A 17,497-nucleotide genomic window follows, 5' to 3' on the forward strand; every position below is an offset into this window, starting at 1 on the left:
TTAATTATAGTAGTTGTTCTTTTTCAGCAAATGGCTATTGATCTATTGTATCTATTCTCAGAGCTCTTGAATCAGCCAGTCAGTTGGTGTAAAGTTGAGGCAATGGCTCTGAAACCAGACCTGGTTAATGTGATTAAAGATGTTGGTCCTCCTCCACTCGTGGTCATGTCTTTCAGCATGAAGACGATGCAGAATGCAAAGACACATCAAAATGAGGTAAAGAAATAGGGCAGATGTGTGTACCTGTGCTTTAGATTCGGTGCTAGCTTGGACTTGTGCAACTATTCTACAAGGGGTAATTGTTCTTTCTGGAGGAGAAAGAATACTAATGCACTACCAAACTCCATTATGGAGAATGAACTGAATTTGTTGGATGTTGGAGTTTTTCTTTAAAGACTTAAATTGCTGCACTTATTTTAATTTTTTGTTTTTTGAATTTTTTATTTTGGTGAACTTTAAGTGGACTTGGAATAATATAATGAAGTCCCATATCCTTTTACTCATACTTAACAGTTAGGAAGATTTTGTCACACTTGTTTCCCCCGCTCTTGCTTTTCCTCTTGAAGTATTTTAAAAGCTAAGGGCAGATGTGTAATGTACCATTGTATTCTTTGGTTTACATCTCTCAAACCATGCACTCTTTCTTATAGATACAATTATTGCATTTACTAACTATACCAGTGATACCTTGATACCATCTAAAATACTCAGTCCATATTCACATGATTCTGTTTATCAAAAATGTCTTTCTTTATTGAATTATATTTGACATCTCTTAGTTTCAGGTGTACCACATAGTGATTTTATGTTCTTATGCATTACAAAATGATCACACGATAGGTCTAGTAACCATCTGTCACCATATGAATTATTACAATATTACTGGCTCAGAAATGTTTTCTACCAGTTGGTTTACTTGAATCAGGATTCATATAAGATTCACAGATGGTGTTGCATTTTTATGTCTCTTGAATCTCTTTTAAATGGGAGCAGCTCCCTCGAACCCTTTTTCCATTGACATTGACTTACTTAAGAATCATTGTTTGTTGTCTCATAGAATGTCCCATTTTCTGTGTTTGCTTCCTTATGTCATTGGACTTCTTCCTCTATACCAGGTGTTGGCACAGTATGGCCTGTGGGCAAATCCAGCCTTTCCATCTGTTTTTGTAAATACAGTTTAATTGAAAGACATTGTGTCTATTTGTTTACATATTATCTGCAGTTGCTGTCGAGTTAATAGTCATGACTTAGGCCGTGTGACCTGAGAGCCTAAAATACTTAGTATCTGGCTCTTTACGTGACAAATGTTCTGGCCCCTGCTAGTTGACGCTAAACAATTGATTAGATTCAGTTTTGACTTTTTGCGTCAGTATACTCTTTAGGTGGTATGATGTATTTCATACTGCCTTATATATCAGCAGGTATATAATGTCTGGTTAAACCACTGTTAATGGGGCTATGATTGATTAGTGGGTTCACGTTTTCATCTATAGGAGGGTTTTTTAACCTTTGCACTACTAATGCTTTGGGCTGAATTATTCATTGTTGTGAGGGCTGTCCTGGGCATTGTGGGATGTTTAGCAGTGATGCTGGCCTCTGCCCAATGCCAGGTGGCACCCCTCTCCCCTACTTGTGACAACCAAAAAGCCTCCACACATTTCCAAGTGTCCTCTTGGGGTGGAGACCAAAATTGTTCACATTTGAGAGCTACTGGTCTAATAACCACCCCCCCTTTATTTTTTACCTGAATTAGTTATTTCATTAGGACTTGTAAAACAGATTTTTAATTCTGTCATCCTTTCCATGTTTATTAAACATGTTAAATATTAGAGCATTTGTTAGTTAAATTTTTCTATAAAATTAACTTTTCTTCATTAACCAGCACTATTTGGTTATGCTGCAGTAGTTCATAGAGATGAGGAAAGATGAGGCCATTGTGTACTTTTTTGTCTTCCATTGCCAATTTTCTGAGTAGGAAGTTGGGGGCCTGCATTACATGCAGTGTTGACCAGTAATTTTTTTGTTTATTTTTGTTGTTACTTATATTTTGTTTCCTTTTTTATGGAATATTATGAACTCAGAGGTTTTATATTTACATCATGTTTCAGTTCATTGCCATCATTATTACTGTAACTTTTGATGCTTAAATTTGTCTTTGGTCAGTGGGGACATTTTATTGTTCACTTCTAAATCCTTTTGATATTCAAGGGGATTTTTTTTTTTAATTTATTTGGCAGAGAAAGATCACAAGTAGGCAGAGTCAGGCAGAGAGACAGTGAGGAGGAAGCAGGCTCCCTGCCGAGCAGAGAGCCCAATGAGGGACTCGATCCCAGGACCCTGAGATCACGACCTGAGCCAAAGGCAGAGGCCCAACCCACTGAGCTACCCAGGTGCCCCGAAGGGGATGTTTTTTAACAGCAGCCTTTTTGGCATTGTTTTTACTCTAAATTTTTTTACTATGTGATTGGATCTTTTAGTAATAGTTAATATGGTAGATGGCCATAGTTAACAGTTAAGTGTTTGGAAAAGGTTTAATTAGTTAAAAAAGTACCCCCTTCAAGCCCCCTAGAACCACTGGATCAAGCAACCAGTGGTTGCTAATAGAACTGAAAGAGAGCTAACCAGACATGATGTGCCTGTGCTGATAGAAGTAATCAGTAAGTAGCACCCGTAACGTATTCATGCCAAAAACCTGAATGTGATTTTAATCAGGCCTTTAGATCTAAATGTGAATTCACTGGCAGTACAGAAACAGGAAAGTGTTAAATGTAAGTATTATTGGAATACAAGCAGCAAAATCAATACTGTGGGGCACTCTATAGGATGAATGACCCAGTTTCTTCAACAAACGAGTTGCAGGGAAATAATATGTTGAGAGGGGTTGTGCCTATAGTTCTACATATCAACCAATTGCAGAGTCTGGGCTTACTTGATAAATAAAACTGGGATTGTTGGGAACACGTGAAAATTTGAATCCTACCTGGATATTTAGTGATCTTAAGGAATTACTGTTAATTGTATTAGCTGTGCTTGTGTTACATTTTAGAAACTTACTATCTTTTAGAGTAGTGATTCTCATTGGGGTGAGATTTTGCCCTTTAGAGGACACTTGGCCATGTCTGGAGGCATTTTCGGTTGTCACGACTTGGGGGTGGAAGGCAGTGCTATCGGCAGCAAGGGATGCTGCTAAACCTGTCACAGTGAACAGAACAGCCCCTGTAACAAAGAGTTATTTGGTCAAAAATGTCCTAGTGCTGAGGTTGAGAAACTTTATTTTACAGATAGATACATTCTGGAATATTTGTGGGTAAAGTGGTAGGTCTGGATTTTGCTTCAAATAATCTGGATGGAGGCAGGAAATGGATAGGGTTATTGATGAGTTGATAACTGAAGGTAGATGATGGGTATATGAGAGTTGATTTTGCTGTTTTTTTCTCTTAGTAAATGTTGAGTGAGTGAGTGAATGAATGAATGAATACGAGAGACTTTCTGCAGCCCTAAGTAAATTAGATGGCTTCCTAAGGATTTAGATTACTTGGTTAATAAAGTTGTTGACTCAGCAAATGTTTCTAAACCATGTGTTAGTGTGATGGAATGCTTGTGACTCAAAAGACAAAGAAGGAGACAGATATTAGCCTAATAACAGAAATAGATATAAAGCTTACAAAGGATACAGTGCTCTGGATAACATCTAATAAAGGAAGGTGCCCTAGCTTGGGAGGCCGGGGAAGTGTCACTGGTTAGGGAAACTTCTTGGGATGCTCTGAGGGTCAGCCCCTGTGGAAGAGTGAAGGCAGCTGGCCTGTCGGTGGGCGAAAACTGCGTTGCAGTTACAGCAAAGGGGTCAGCCAGTCCCAGGGAGCTCAGGCATAGTGACGACCTTCAGAATTGCTCTGAATTCAGATAAGTGGTTTGGGCGATTGTTACCAGTTAACAGCCCTTCTCCCTTCTGATGCACTAACTAGATAGTGGGTGTAGGTGCTCCCCAGGCAGCTTCCAAGAGACTCCTCTGTGAGTGTCAGCCTCAAGCTCTCTTCGTAGTTGGGAGAATGAAGGCCCTTGTCCTGAAGAGGACTTCTGGGTGACACACCTCAGTGTCCACTCCAAAAGTCATTTCTGAAGAAGTAGGATGGACCTTGAGTACTGGTGGTTGAGTAGGAGTTGACTAGGCACAGAGAAATGGTTTCTTTTTTCTCCCCAGGGCCAGCAAGCTTTCTCCAACACAATGCCAGGGGAAGCTATTGTTGGTATCAGCACAGAAACAGGGAGAGTTAGGCTCTTCGATGAATAGGTTGATATAAAACATTGAAATCTGGATATGAACATATAAAAGTTTAGACAGAAAAGTCTCCTAATAACTCTGACCTTCAGAGATGACTACTATTAACATTTTTGTGTATTTCTTTTCTGTCTTCTTTCTCTGTGTATTTTATTAAAAAGCTAGGATTTTATTTTAGATGTGATTTGATTTTCTGCTTTTTTCTAGAGTTTCTCCTATACCTGTACTGTTTCTAATCACAACAGCAGTACTTGCTGTTCACACGAAATTTAGGAAGTACCAGTTGTTTTTTTTTTTTTAAAGTAGTCTCTACACCCATCTCAACTCTAAAATCTTGATCCACATGCTCTATTGACTGAGGCAGCCAGGCGCCCCAGAAAGTACAGATTTCAAAAAAAGAAAATGAAGAATACGCACAATTCCTCTTCTCCAGCTTCATCTGTGGTTGGCATCCTCCGTATTATTGGTCATGCATATCTATAGCTTGTTTTTTTTAAAGATTTGAGTCTTTAAACATCACTTGCCTATTCTTTTGAGATCCCTGGCTGGGAGTCAGGAGTCCTGGGTTCCAGTTCCGGGTCAGAACTTCTATTTTCACCTTCTATTTTCTTTGTTTTTTGTTTGTGTAAATACTTTCATAATAAAAAGTTAAAATATTCATATGGATGAAAATGTCTATCTTTTAATATTCTTGGTAGTTTTGATGAAAATGCAGAATGCATATTAGGCATTTGATAAGTGATCTTTTTCCCTCCTTTATCTGCAGATTATTGCTGTGGCAGCTTTGGTCCATCACAGCTTTGCATTAGATAAAGCACCCCCACAGCCTCCCTTCCAGTCACATTTCTGTGGTATGTATATTTTTTAGCTGGTCTTCTAATGGCTTGATTTTAATTTTTCTTCCTTTTTCTCCAGCTGTTTGATCAGTAACTTTTTCTTTTGATGTTTTCAAGAGTAGTTAGTACATATTGTTAAAGAAGTTTTCTTTTTTACTTTTTTGTTAGCTGTAGACACTGAGTTTTATTGGATTTGTGGATCCTATTCATCTGGTTTATTTTGTTCAAGGAGCAGAAGTTGGGAGGCAGTTTGACATTTTTTTTCTGTTCCAGTGGTTATTTTATTGGGATATTCTACTTTTTTTCCCTGGGTCAAAATTACGCTATCACTATTTCCTTTTCATGATGTCTTTCTAAAAGTCCGTCATAGAAGCCTGACCAAGGTTTCTGTGTGGTGAGACAGTATGTCCAGGCATAAATGAATGTCTGCCTATTTAGGAGGAGCTACAGAATATCAAATTAGATCTGAGTTTGCTCTGCATAAAATTCAGTTGGTTAAAAATGTTACACAGGAAACTGCATGCCATGAGTCAGTTTCCAAAGAGCGTTCTGGCCTATTTCATGTTGAGACCTTAGCCGGCTAAATAACTTTTTTTTTTTTAAAAGAAAAGGGCATAATACTATTGATCTATTATATTTCCTGAAATCTTTTCTAGCCTAGAACCTACAGTTAGATGGGGGCAGCATCTCCTGTCTGATTTTGTGGGTATTGGGGTATTGGGAAAGGAGGACTAGGAAAATAAGTGGAGAAGGGAATATCATGTATTATTAGTATTGCCAAGTTTCATTCTTTAAGTGGGGTAGAATACATAGAACAAAAAAATGGTGAGAATACTCTGGAAAATATGTGGAAGAGAGCAGTTGTGAGCTCATCTCAACATGTATTTATTCACCTGCTCTGTGTATGTCACTGTGTGAACAGCTGTTTTGAGTGGTAGTGAATTTACAGTGAGGGAAACTGGTCATCTTTATCTTTCTAACTTGGAGAAGTTTGGCGATCCTTCATTGTATACTGGTTAAGTCTTTGGTGGTGGTGGGATTCCCTTTGGGCAAGACTGTTAAACATCCTCCATTCTGGGGCGCCTGGGTGGCTCAGTGGGTTAAGCCTTGCCTTCGGCTCAGGTCATGATCCTGGGATGCTGGGATCGAGCCCTGCATCGGGCTCTCTGCTCAGCAGGGAGCCTGCTTCCCTTCCTCTCTCTCTGCCTGCCTCTCTGACTACTTGTATTCTCTCTCTCTGTCAAATAAACAAATAAAAATCTTTATAAAAAAAAAAAAACATCCTCCATTCTGACTTAGATGGGTAGAAGATGTTTCATGAAAGTAGTTTTAAACAATTATAGGGACTTAGGGTTCTGTGCATGACTGTTCTTTTTTGTTTAATCAACCTTTAAACTTTATAAAAATTGAGGTAAAATTGACATGTAACATTATTTTAATTTCAGGTGTGCAGCATGACAGTTTGATTATTGTGTGTATCATGAAATGATCACCACAGTAACCCTAATTAACATCTGTCATCATAGAAAAATGGTTTCTCTTTTGATGAGAACTTTTAAGATTTACTGTCATGGCAATTTTCAAACATGTAAGAGTATTACTAACTATAGTCACTATGCTGTACATTACATCTCTATGACTTATTTTATAACTGAAGTTTGCACCTTTTGACCCTCTTAACCCAGTCCCTCCTCTATCCTCACATCCCATCCCACCTCTGGGAACCATCAGTCCGTTACTGGTATCTATGACCTCATTTTCTCATTGTTTTTTTAGATTGCACATATAAGTGAGATCATACAGTATTTATCTTTCTATGTCTGACTTCGCTTACCATAATGCCCTTCATGGTCTATCCATGTTGTCACAAATGGCAAGATTTGTGACATTTCATTCTTTTTTATGGCCAAATAATCTGTTGTATAAATATACTACTTTTCTTTATCTGTTCATCCATTGATGGGGACTTAGGTCGCTTCCATTTCCTGGCTCTTGTAAATAATGTTGCAGTGAACATGCGGGTGCAGATATCTTTTCAAGTTAGTGATGTCATTTTCTTCAAATACCCGGAAGTAGAATACCTAGATCATAGCGTATATTTATTTCTATTTTTTTTTTTTTGAGAAACCTCCATACTGCTTTCCACAGCAGCTGTACCAGCTTGCATTCCCACTAACAGGATACAAGCGTTCACTTTACTCCACATCCTAGGCAACACTTATTATTTCTTGTCTTTTTTTTTTTTAAAGTAGGCTCTGTGCCTAAGGTGGGGCTTGGACTTATGATCCCGAGATCAAGTGTCACATGTTCTACTGACTGAGCCAGCCAGGTGCCCCTCTTGTCTTTTTGGTAATAGCAGTTCTGACAGGTGTCAGGTGATATCCCTGTGCGGTTTTGGTTTGCATTTCTTTGATAATTGTGATGTTGACCACTTTTTCATGGACCTGTTGGCTATCTGTATGTCTTCTTTGGAAAAATGTCTGTTCAGAACCTTTGCCCATTTTTTTTTTAAAGTAGGCTCCATGCCCAGTGTGGGGCTTGAACATGACCCTGAGATCAAGAGTCACTTGCTCTACCGACTGAGCCAGGCAGGTGCCCCAGCATCTGCCCATTTTTTTTTTTTATTATGTTATGTTAGTCACTATACAGTACATCATTAGTTTTGATGCAGTGTCCATAATTCACTGTTTGCCTATAACACTCAGTGCTCCATGTGATATGTGCCCTCCTTAATACCCATCACCAGGCTCAGCCATCCCCCCACGCCTTTGCCCATTTTTTAGTTGGATTGTTTGTTTTATTGCTATTGAGTTATAGGAGTTCCTTGTATATTTTGGATATTAACCTCCTATCACATACATGATTTGCAAATATTTTCTCCTTTTGTTAGGTCACCTTTTCATTTTGTTGATAGTTTCCTTTGCTGTGCAAGAGCTTTTTATTGTGATGTAGTCCTACTTGCTTATTTTTGCTTTTGGTGCCTTTGCTTTTGGTGTCAAATCCAAAAATCATCACCAAGACCAATGTCAGGCAGCTTACTGCCTGTTTTCTTCTAAGAATTTAATGGTTTCGAGTCCTTATATTCAAGTCTTCAATGCATTTTCCTTTAGTTTTTGTGTATGGTGTAAGATTGTGGTCCAGTTTCATTCTTTTGCTTGTGGCTGTCTAGTTTTACCATTTAGTAAAGAGACTATCCTTTTCCCATTTTATATTCATGCCTCTTTTGTCATAAATTAATTGATCCTGTGTGCACGCATTAATTTCTTGGATCTCTGTTCTGTTCCATTGATCTAGGTGTCTTTTTATCTTAGTACCATACTGTTTTGATTACTGCAGCTTTGGAGTGTAGTTTGGAATCAGGGAGCATGACGTCTCTTGCTTTGTTCTTCTTTACCAAGATTGCTTGGGCTACTTGGTGTCTCTTGTGGTTTCATAATGAATTTTAGGATTGCTTGTTCTGGCTTTCCTTTTGAGGTCCAACAACATGACCAGTGGAAATACTTGAACTCTTAACTCTTTAGAGGTTAGGGGGTATTTGTTTATATTTAAGACAGTTTCCATTTGGAAACATGCAGCATGTGTGTACTTGAAATTGGACTAAGAAGGTGATGGAATCTTTATTTTTTTTGCCTTCTTATAGTTGTGTCTAAACCGAAGGACTGTATTTTTCCATATACTTTCAAAGAATACATTAAGGAAAAGGTAAGGAACTCATCATTTATTCCTTTTAAATATGAAGCATCTATTTGTTTAGAAAAAGAAAAAGACTTGCTACATTGGACTATGGCATTTAATCCATTCAAAATGTATTAGAAATACGAAAGTAGAAACATCATTTAACAGTGTTTAAATGTTTTGCCACCTGAAAATAATGAGAAAATAATGATAGGCTCGAATCCTCCTTCAGAGAGCTTGAGTGGAAATCTTTCCAAAATGCATGATCATGTGATTACTGTTTTGATGAAGTATTGGGTAGAGCCCCTTCCCCCATTCTCCAGCTTGAAGAAAGCCAAGTGAAGTTGGGAATACTGTGGATAGTAAAGGGGACACATTTTGGAAAGATCGATATCGGCTAGCCAGAATTGATCAGTGATCTCTCAACTGCCAATATACTCCATGAAGTTTTCATGGGTTGTTAATAAAATAGGGGTGGGAAAAAAGTAGTGTAATATAGTGAGTCTGTCACAAAGGTAAATGTATTCAATGTAAAGAATTTGTTTTGGAGAGTGTGTTTCTTTTGTAAAATGTTTGTGTTCATAAATTTGTGGGTTGTTTTTCTTTTTTTAATATCCTCACTTGGCAAAATTTTAGCAACTGTGTCAGGTTCCACTTATTTAAGTTGGCTGGAGAAGTCCAGCAGTCTGGGGGGTACTGTTGGATCAGGCTGTTATTTGTGCTGTGCTCTGAATTACCTATCCAAGTAAAATGATCTAGGAAAATTCATTTAGAGTCTAACTGATATTTGTAGCCAAGTTAGTTGTAGAAAACACATAGCTATCAACTTCCATTTTAAGGGTGTCTTAATAAGAGTGGATCTTTTGAATACCTGATTTATATTCAGTAATCCAAATGGAAGCCTTTTGTGTGAAGATAGGTTTTATTTTTACTGAAGACACCTATAATTCTTAAATGTATGTTTGTTTTCAGTCTAGTTTCTTATTTATGGGTTCTTACACCACTCTTGGAGATTAGTTTATACACTCTTTGGGATTTCTTTGTGTCGCAAATACGTAAACAGCAAAGTCTACCAGGGATTATACAGGAAAGTAAGTAGTGTTTTTGACAGGTACTTGGATTCATACGCTTGTTCATATGCGTCCAGATACACAAGTGTGTCCCTGTGGAGGGACATGTCTGCACTTCATAGTGCTCAGCATTTAAAGTTTTGCTTTATTTATACACTTATTATTATGAGCTCCTTAGAGACTTTCAGCAATTATTACTGTGAAACCTAGAATCAGCAATTTCATTGCTTCATTTAGTTTTAAAATGGATGGATTCTTTGTTTTTATTTTTTTTTTAAATATTTTATTTATTTTGAGAGAGAGAGCGCACGCACATGCACCTGACCGAGGTGGGGAGAGGCTCAGCAGGGAGCCCAGTGCCCAACTTGGGACTCGATCCCTGGGCCCAAAGGCAGACGCTTAACTGACTGAGCCACCCAGGTGCCCCTGGGTGGATTCTTTTAATTCTCAGAACTCTAACCCTGCTTGAACAAGGAACTGAGTATAGTATTTAAAAGTAAAGAGTAAGTGACTGGTATGTTTTTATCTAACAGAATGTGAAGGTTGAGATCGCTGCAACAGAAAGAACATTGCTAGGTTTTTTCCTCGCCAAAGTTCACAAAATTGATCCTGATATCATTGTGGTGAGTAGATGTCTCATCATGCCATGGGGGAGCTCCTCATTCCTTATAAGTTTTCTTTTCAATACTTACTGAGCAGCAGAGAATCTTTTTTTTTTTGATCTAGGTAAAATTGGTATATAACATGACTTAAGTTTCAGGTGTATAGTATTATAATTTGATGTCTGTATACACTACAAAGTGATGACCGCCAAGAGCCTCGTTACCGTTGGTCACCATAGCCTTCACTTTTTTTTGCCCAACCCCCGAGTCCCTTTTCCTCTGGTAATTAGCAGTGTGTTCTCTATCACTGAGTTTGTTTTGTGTAATTTTGTTTGTTCATTTGTTTAGATTCCACATGCTTTAGGTTCCATATGATGAGTGAAATCTGACGTACTTCATTTAGCATAATACCCTCAAGGTCCATTCATGTTGCAAAAAGCGTGATATCATTCTTCTTCCATTGTGTGTGCATGTACTGCATCCTCTTTATCCATTCATCCATTGTTGGACAGTTTAGGTTGTTTTGATATCTTGGCTCTTATAAAAGAACATAGGGCTGCATCTATCATTTTGAATTAGTGTTTTCACATTCATATAAATACCCAAAGCAGAATAGCTGAATCATATTGTAGATTTATTCTTAATTTTTTTGAGGAATCTCCAAACTGATTTCTGCAGTGGCTACACCAGTTTACATTCCCGCCAACAGTAGGAGAGTTCCTTTTTCTCCACTTCCTCTCTACTTGTTATTTCTTGTCCTTTTTTTTTTTTTTAAAGATTTTATTTATTTATTTGACAGAGAGAGAGATCACAAGTAGGCAGAGAGGCAGGCAGAGAGAGAGGGGGAAGCAGGCTCCCCGCCGAACAGAGAGCCCGATGTGGGGCTTGATCCCAGGAACCTGAGATCATGACCTGAGCTGAAGGCAGAGGCTTAACCCACTGAGCCACCCAGGTGCCCCATTTCTTGTTCTTTTGATAATAGCCATTCTAATAGGTGTTGAGGTGGTTTTGATTTGTATTTCCCTAATACTTAGTGACATTGAACATCTCTTCATGTGCCTATTGGCCATCTGTAGGTCTTTGGGAAATGTCTATTCAGGTCCTCTGCCCATTTTTTAACTGGGTGGGGTTTTTTTATTGTTCAGTTTATGAGTTCTTTATTTTTGAATCTTCAGAGAAGAAATGACCTTATGTACTGGTGGGAATTGCTGTAGTTTCTGCTAATAGAAAGGGGGAGGGAAGAGCCAGCCCACTATAAAGTAGTTATTTTCCTCTAAGAGAATAGCAACTCATGTTATTGTTGAAGTTCAGGATATTCCAGTTATTTCCACTTTAGAGACCAGCCTGTAAGTAAGTAAACTTGTGTTGACAATTGGTTTCTCTGAAATTTTGGATTAGTGGTCCAGCTGTATAGTGGTCGTAGGAGTTAATTCCCTTGATTTGGTGTCGGTCTCCAAAGTGTTAAGTATTTTCATTTCATGAGCTCAGTAGTTCTCTCTCTCCCTCTCTCTCTTTTTATTTTAAGTAATCTCTACAACCCAACATGGAGCTCAAACTTACAACCTTAAGATCAAGAGTCGCATATTCTACTGACTGAGTCCGCAAGTTGCCCTGAGCTCAGTGGATCTCTAACCTATTCTTTGAGAGGTCAGGGCTAGGAGTTTTTTTTCCTATTCATAACCAAGTATATTCCCGTTAGATGGTAAGAGTAATAATTCATTGAATTATGTTTGCCCCAGTTTTTAAGAGTCATAAAGCAACATTTTGCTTTATTTGCCCTGGCTTTAGTTTGATATGATTTCTTCCTTTTTTTTCAGTTAATGGATCAAATTATGTTGTGCTTTTGATTGTTTTGGAGGAAAGTAGGATATAAATGCATGTATTTTAAGTGTGATATTGGTAATATGGTTATATGTAAGCCTTGCAAGAAATGCAAATACATTTCTCCACATTCACTCTTGCTCTTGGACAACTTTCTTGACCATGGTGTGGCCAGATTACCTAGAGCCTATAGGTTGTTAGCAAGTGTCTCTGCACCTGCTTCTCTTCCAGTATTCTAGGTATTACATATTTTGTTATACACCTTGAAAGCACCAGGAAGATTCTGTCCAGAATGCCCTGCTTTGGTACTCTGGCTCAGAACTAGGTCCTCACCTATTGTCCCCTAGTAGTATCTCTTGGACCCCAAGGAGCTGTCTTGGTGCCTCGGATATCTGGCCTGCCTTAGGGTAGTAGAGCCAAGTCTGTGTGTGAGAAGTCCAAACTGATCTGATGTAAGAGAGAATCCTGACACTGGTGAGCGTCTATAATCCCAGGAATGATAATTTGGAAATGAGACTTTCTCATGTTCTCGTGTTTCTTAATTTAATAGACAAAACTGCCATAAATATATAGTGGTACACATTTTTAATTAAAATTAATAACAAGTGAGTCTATTGATAGGATTTGTTTTAAGCTTCATCTAGTTTTTAAGTAAACTGTAGACAGTGAACCATACTTTTCACATGATGGAAATTATCATTATAGATGTGGAAAATTTGGTTGCATTTTTGTTTATTTTATTTTATTTATTTACTTTTAAAGATTTTATTTATTTATTTGATAGATCGAGAGAGAGAGGTTACAAGTAGGCAGAGAGGCAGGTGGTGGGGGCAAGCAGACTTCCCGATGAGCAGAGAGCCTGATGCGGGGCTCAGTCCCGGAACCCTGAGATCATGACCAGAGCTGAAGGCAGAGACTTAACCCACTGAACCACCCAGGTGCCCCTGTTTATTTTATTTTTAAGTAGGCTCCATGCCCACTGTGGAGCCCAGTGTGGTGCTTGAACCCAGAAACCTGAGATTAAGACCTGAGCCAAAATCAAGAGTTGGATGCTTAACTGACTAAGCCATCCAGGTGTCTGTAGTTGCATTTTTGAGATAATTTATACTTGGTATAGTTTTGTTTCCTAATTTGAACTATCACCTGATATTGTATAGTTTGTTATGCATTGATTAAGAGTCTAAATCAGTAGTATTTGAACTCAGTTCTTTAAGAACAGAGTAGATACAGTTCCTGAGTTTTCTAAGAAGTCTGTATAAACTATTACACAACACAGGCAGGTTCTCAGATTTTAAGGAATTAAAATGTAAATATTTGAACATAGTTTTTACTGATCACGAAAAATTATGGAACAGAAAAATTTGCCTCTGAGACTGTGAGGCATGAGTAGCAAATTAAAAGACATCATATGAACCTTGTATCAATTAGGATGAAATAAAAGTTTACTCTAGCAATCTGCTTAGCAGCTTTGTTAATGTCAAGGCTAATGAATGCTGCTGATGAATACATTCCTGAAGAAGAAAGGACCCCAATCGGAGGTAAGCTCATGATGCCTTCAATTAGAGACTAGAAAAAAGAGAGGGCACAGAAATTCTGTGCATATGAAGATAAATCCTCTAATTTGCGTTTGTTATAATGTTACTGGCTGCCTTCTTTTTCTGACTAGGGTCATAATATTTATGGATTTGAACTGGAAGTGCTCCTGCAGAGAATTAATGTGTGCAAAGTTCCTCATTGGTCCAAGATAGGTCGACTGAAGCGATCCAACATGCCAAAGCTTGGGGTAATAATAGTTTTCAAAATCTTACTTCTTGATTGACTTCTTTTTATGGAATAGCTACCTGGGAACACACTGCTTCTTTGAGAATTGGTTGTCTTGTGAGAGGACATTTTAACTTTGGCACTAAACATCTTTTCCTTTGAATGCAGCATTTTATTGGTTGAAACCACTGGTAGTTTTTAAAATTAGCTATTAGAATCTAGAGATGGCACATACATGTTACCTCCACTTCAGCGTTACTGATGCTGTAGCCCTTAGAGCAGAGTTGCGGGGTTCAGAGATCAGTGAGTGTTAGCCTTCAGGACTGAGAGGAGAAGGAAGAGTGGGAGGGAGCTGACGTTGAATGTGTAAGAAGGCCATGGGCTAAGTGCCTGTGCGTTAGTTGGCTATCACAGCAACTCCAGTTTCCCTGTACTTCTCACAGGGGTGACAGAACTTGGTCAAGGTTGTAGGGTTAGTATGGGGAAGAACTGAGGTTTTAAACCTGGCCTGTCTTAACTCTTTAAAAGTCTATGTATTTTTCATTCTACCTGCTTGTTTGACTTAGGGAGGCTTTGGTGGTTTTTGTATGAAGTCACCTTCATTTCCTAAGCCTGAGAGTACTATTTGCTTGAAGTCTTATTTTACTTAAAACTTCTAAGTAAAATGGGCATGTTGCCTCATCAGAAAACTTAGGAATCTGTACCTTTCTAAAATAGTCTCTAGTGGATTCTGCTGCTGCAGATTAGAGTTGGAGCTAGTGCTCTTGCTTCTTTTCCTGTTCTTATCTTTACAGTGTTAGAATTGTTATTAAGCTTCATCCCAGCACTTGATTTACCAACTCCTCACCCTTTCACAGTTTTCTTTGTATGGCATCTTCTAAGGGAGGTCTACAATGACTACCCTATTTAAGGTGCAGCCCCCTGAATTCTCATTTTCCTCACCTGTTCTAGTTTTTCTCTTTTCCATATGCTTATTACCTCCTAAAACTATATTGTTCCTTGCTTTTGATGTCTGTTTTTTTGTTGTCTATTTCAATTGAGATCAGGAGTCTTTTCTGTTTTGCTCACTGCTGTCTCCCTAGTGCTTAAAACAGTGTCAGCTACAAGGGGACATTAAGAAATATATTTTTAAAGATTTTATTTATTTACTTGACAGAAAGAGGGAGAGAGAGAGAACAAGCAGGGGGAGCAGCAGGAGGAGAGGGAGAAGCAGGCTTTCGGCTCAGCAGCTCCTGATCAGCTAGCTCAGAGAGCCTAAAACGGGCCTTGATCCCAGGACTAGGATCCTGGGATCATGACCTGAGCCGAAGGCAGACGCTTAACCGACTGAGCCACCCAGGAGCCCCAGACATTCAGAAATATTTGAGTGATGGCTGACTAAGTGAGTGAATGGGAGATTGAGAGTTTCTTCATTGTAATTCTGGGCTAGCTTCACAGCAAGATAGAACAGAATGTCCCCAGTGTCTGCTCATCCATGGGATTTGCTTTTTGTCCTCCCCTTGTAGGGCAGGAGTGGATTTGGTGAAAGAAATGCTACCTGTGGCCGAATGATCTGTGATGTGGAAATTTCAGCCAAGGAATTGATTCGCTGTAAAAGCTACCATTTGTCTGAACTCGTTCAACAGATTCTGAGAACGGAAAGATTTGAAATCCCAATGGAGAATGTACGAAATATGTACAGGTATGATCCTGGATGCTTTGGAGTTGGTGTGTCTTGAAATGAGCAATAACAAGAGGCCAGTGTCACCCCAGGCTGGAGGGACCAGGAGTGTGTGGTCTCCTGGAGGGGGAACTACCTTCGTGTCAGCACCAGCATCTCTGTTACTTTAATAACTTAAATTATTTTGCCTCTTGAAGTTTTTTGATTTTATCAGTGTATGTTTTTCTCCCTTACTCATCCTAACCTCATGTAGATGTTTCCTAAGAGCAGTTTGAAAATTGATGTGATAGTGAGGTTTCTACCCTTAATTCTTTAATTCAGGAGATAGTGTAAATCTTTTAGAAATTAGAAAAACTGAGAAATCACTAAGTTATATAGAGATATTACTTGATTATTTTTTTCCATCTTTATTGGAGTAAAATCGACAAATAGAAATTGTATTTGATATTTGTATTTGTATTGTATTGATATCTGATATTTAAGGTATACAAACTGATGTTTGATAAATATATACATTATAAAACAATCACCATAAGGTGATTAACATATCTGTCACCTCACATGGTTACTATATTTTTTTTGTGGTTACAATACTTTAGATTTACCCTCTTTGCAAATTTTAAATATATGATAGAGTATTGTTAACTGTAGTCACATTGCTATATATTAGACCTCTAGAACTTACTCATTTTGTGCAACTGAACCTTTGTGCTTGATTATTTCCAAACAAAGTTTCTTCTGCTCCTCTTGCCACTTGCTCTTTTCTGCCCATTCCTCCCAAGTTCTTGAGCTGCTTGTCTTTCTGACTACGTTCTTTCTAGGTGATCTTATAGAGTCTCAGAAATTTCAGTACCATGTGGGTGCTGACGCCTCCCTCTTGAGTATCTTCAGCTTAGATCTTTCCCTTGAATTCCAGACTCCTCTACCCACCTGCCTGTTTTACTTGATGTCTAATACGAACCTCCAGCCTGACTTGTTTAGAAGCTCAACTTCTGATCTTTTGCCCTAGGCTACTCTTGTAGTTCCTCCTTAAGAGTGACAACTTGTATTTTTCCAGTACTCCTAGAAATCTCCAAAGTCATATTTGGCCCCAAAACTTTGAAGCTTCCATGATTCCTCTTTCTGGTAGATATCCCATGTTTGAGCCATCACAGAATCCTGTCAGCTTTATCTTCAAAATATGTCTAGAGCTGACCACTTCTTTTCCTCTCCACTGAACCCATCCTGGTCTGCACTACCCTCCTCTTTCCCCTGGTTTAATGGTCATAGTCAGCCTCTTTGTTGGTCTCTTTGCTTTTCCCCTTGACTCCTTGCTGTCTGTTTTCAACCCAGGAACCAGAGTTATCTTGCTAAAGTTAAGTCAGGTACTACACTCTGCTCTTCCAGTGTCTGTTTCATTTAGAGTAAAAACCAGAGTCCTTGCTCTGCCTTACAAGGTCCTATACAGTGTTTCTCTCTCTACCTTTAACTCTGTCCTTCACTTTCCATCATCAGACCCTGCTCTCCTTTCTGGTCCTGAAAGTGCCACATTTGTGCTCAGCTCAGAGCCTTTGAATGTGCTGTTCTGTTTGGCTGGATGCTTTTACCTCAGATACCCGTTCAGAAGGATTGCCTCCTCACCTCTTCTGGTTCTTTATTCTAAGTGGACTCTTCCCTGGTTCCCTAACTAAAATTTCAATTTCTGCTCCTGATACTTAATATTTCCTTTGCTTCTTAATTTTTTCTCCTTAACACAGCATTATATAACCTACTATATATATATATATATATATATATATATATATATATATATA

At 38.5% G+C, this 17,497-nt stretch overlaps 1 protein-coding gene across 2 annotated transcripts in view; it reads left to right on the forward strand.

Annotated features, from left to right (window-relative positions):
* LOC111150539 (DNA polymerase alpha 1, catalytic subunit) overlaps nucleotides 1-17,497 on the forward strand; it is a 306,965-nt gene that overhangs the window by 28,858 nt on the left and 260,610 nt on the right. For both annotated transcript variants that reach the window (XM_022508033.1, XM_022508034.1), the window contains exons 15-20: nucleotides 62-216; nucleotides 5,046-5,130; nucleotides 8,756-8,817; nucleotides 10,394-10,483; nucleotides 13,950-14,066; nucleotides 15,550-15,725. In XM_022508033.1, coding sequence (XP_022363741.1) covers nucleotides 62-216; nucleotides 5,046-5,130; nucleotides 8,756-8,817; nucleotides 10,394-10,483; nucleotides 13,950-14,066; nucleotides 15,550-15,725 — 685 coding nt within the window. The remainder of the gene's footprint in view (nucleotides 1-61; nucleotides 217-5,045; nucleotides 5,131-8,755; nucleotides 8,818-10,393; nucleotides 10,484-13,949; nucleotides 14,067-15,549; nucleotides 15,726-17,497) is intronic.

The sequence above is a fragment of the Enhydra lutris genome, unplaced genomic scaffold (genome assembly GCF_002288905.1).
Source record: "Enhydra lutris kenyoni isolate GAN:26980312 unplaced genomic scaffold, ASM228890v2 scaffoldscaffold23, whole genome shotgun sequence".
Taxonomy (NCBI): Eukaryota; Metazoa; Chordata; class Mammalia; order Carnivora; family Mustelidae; genus Enhydra; species Enhydra lutris.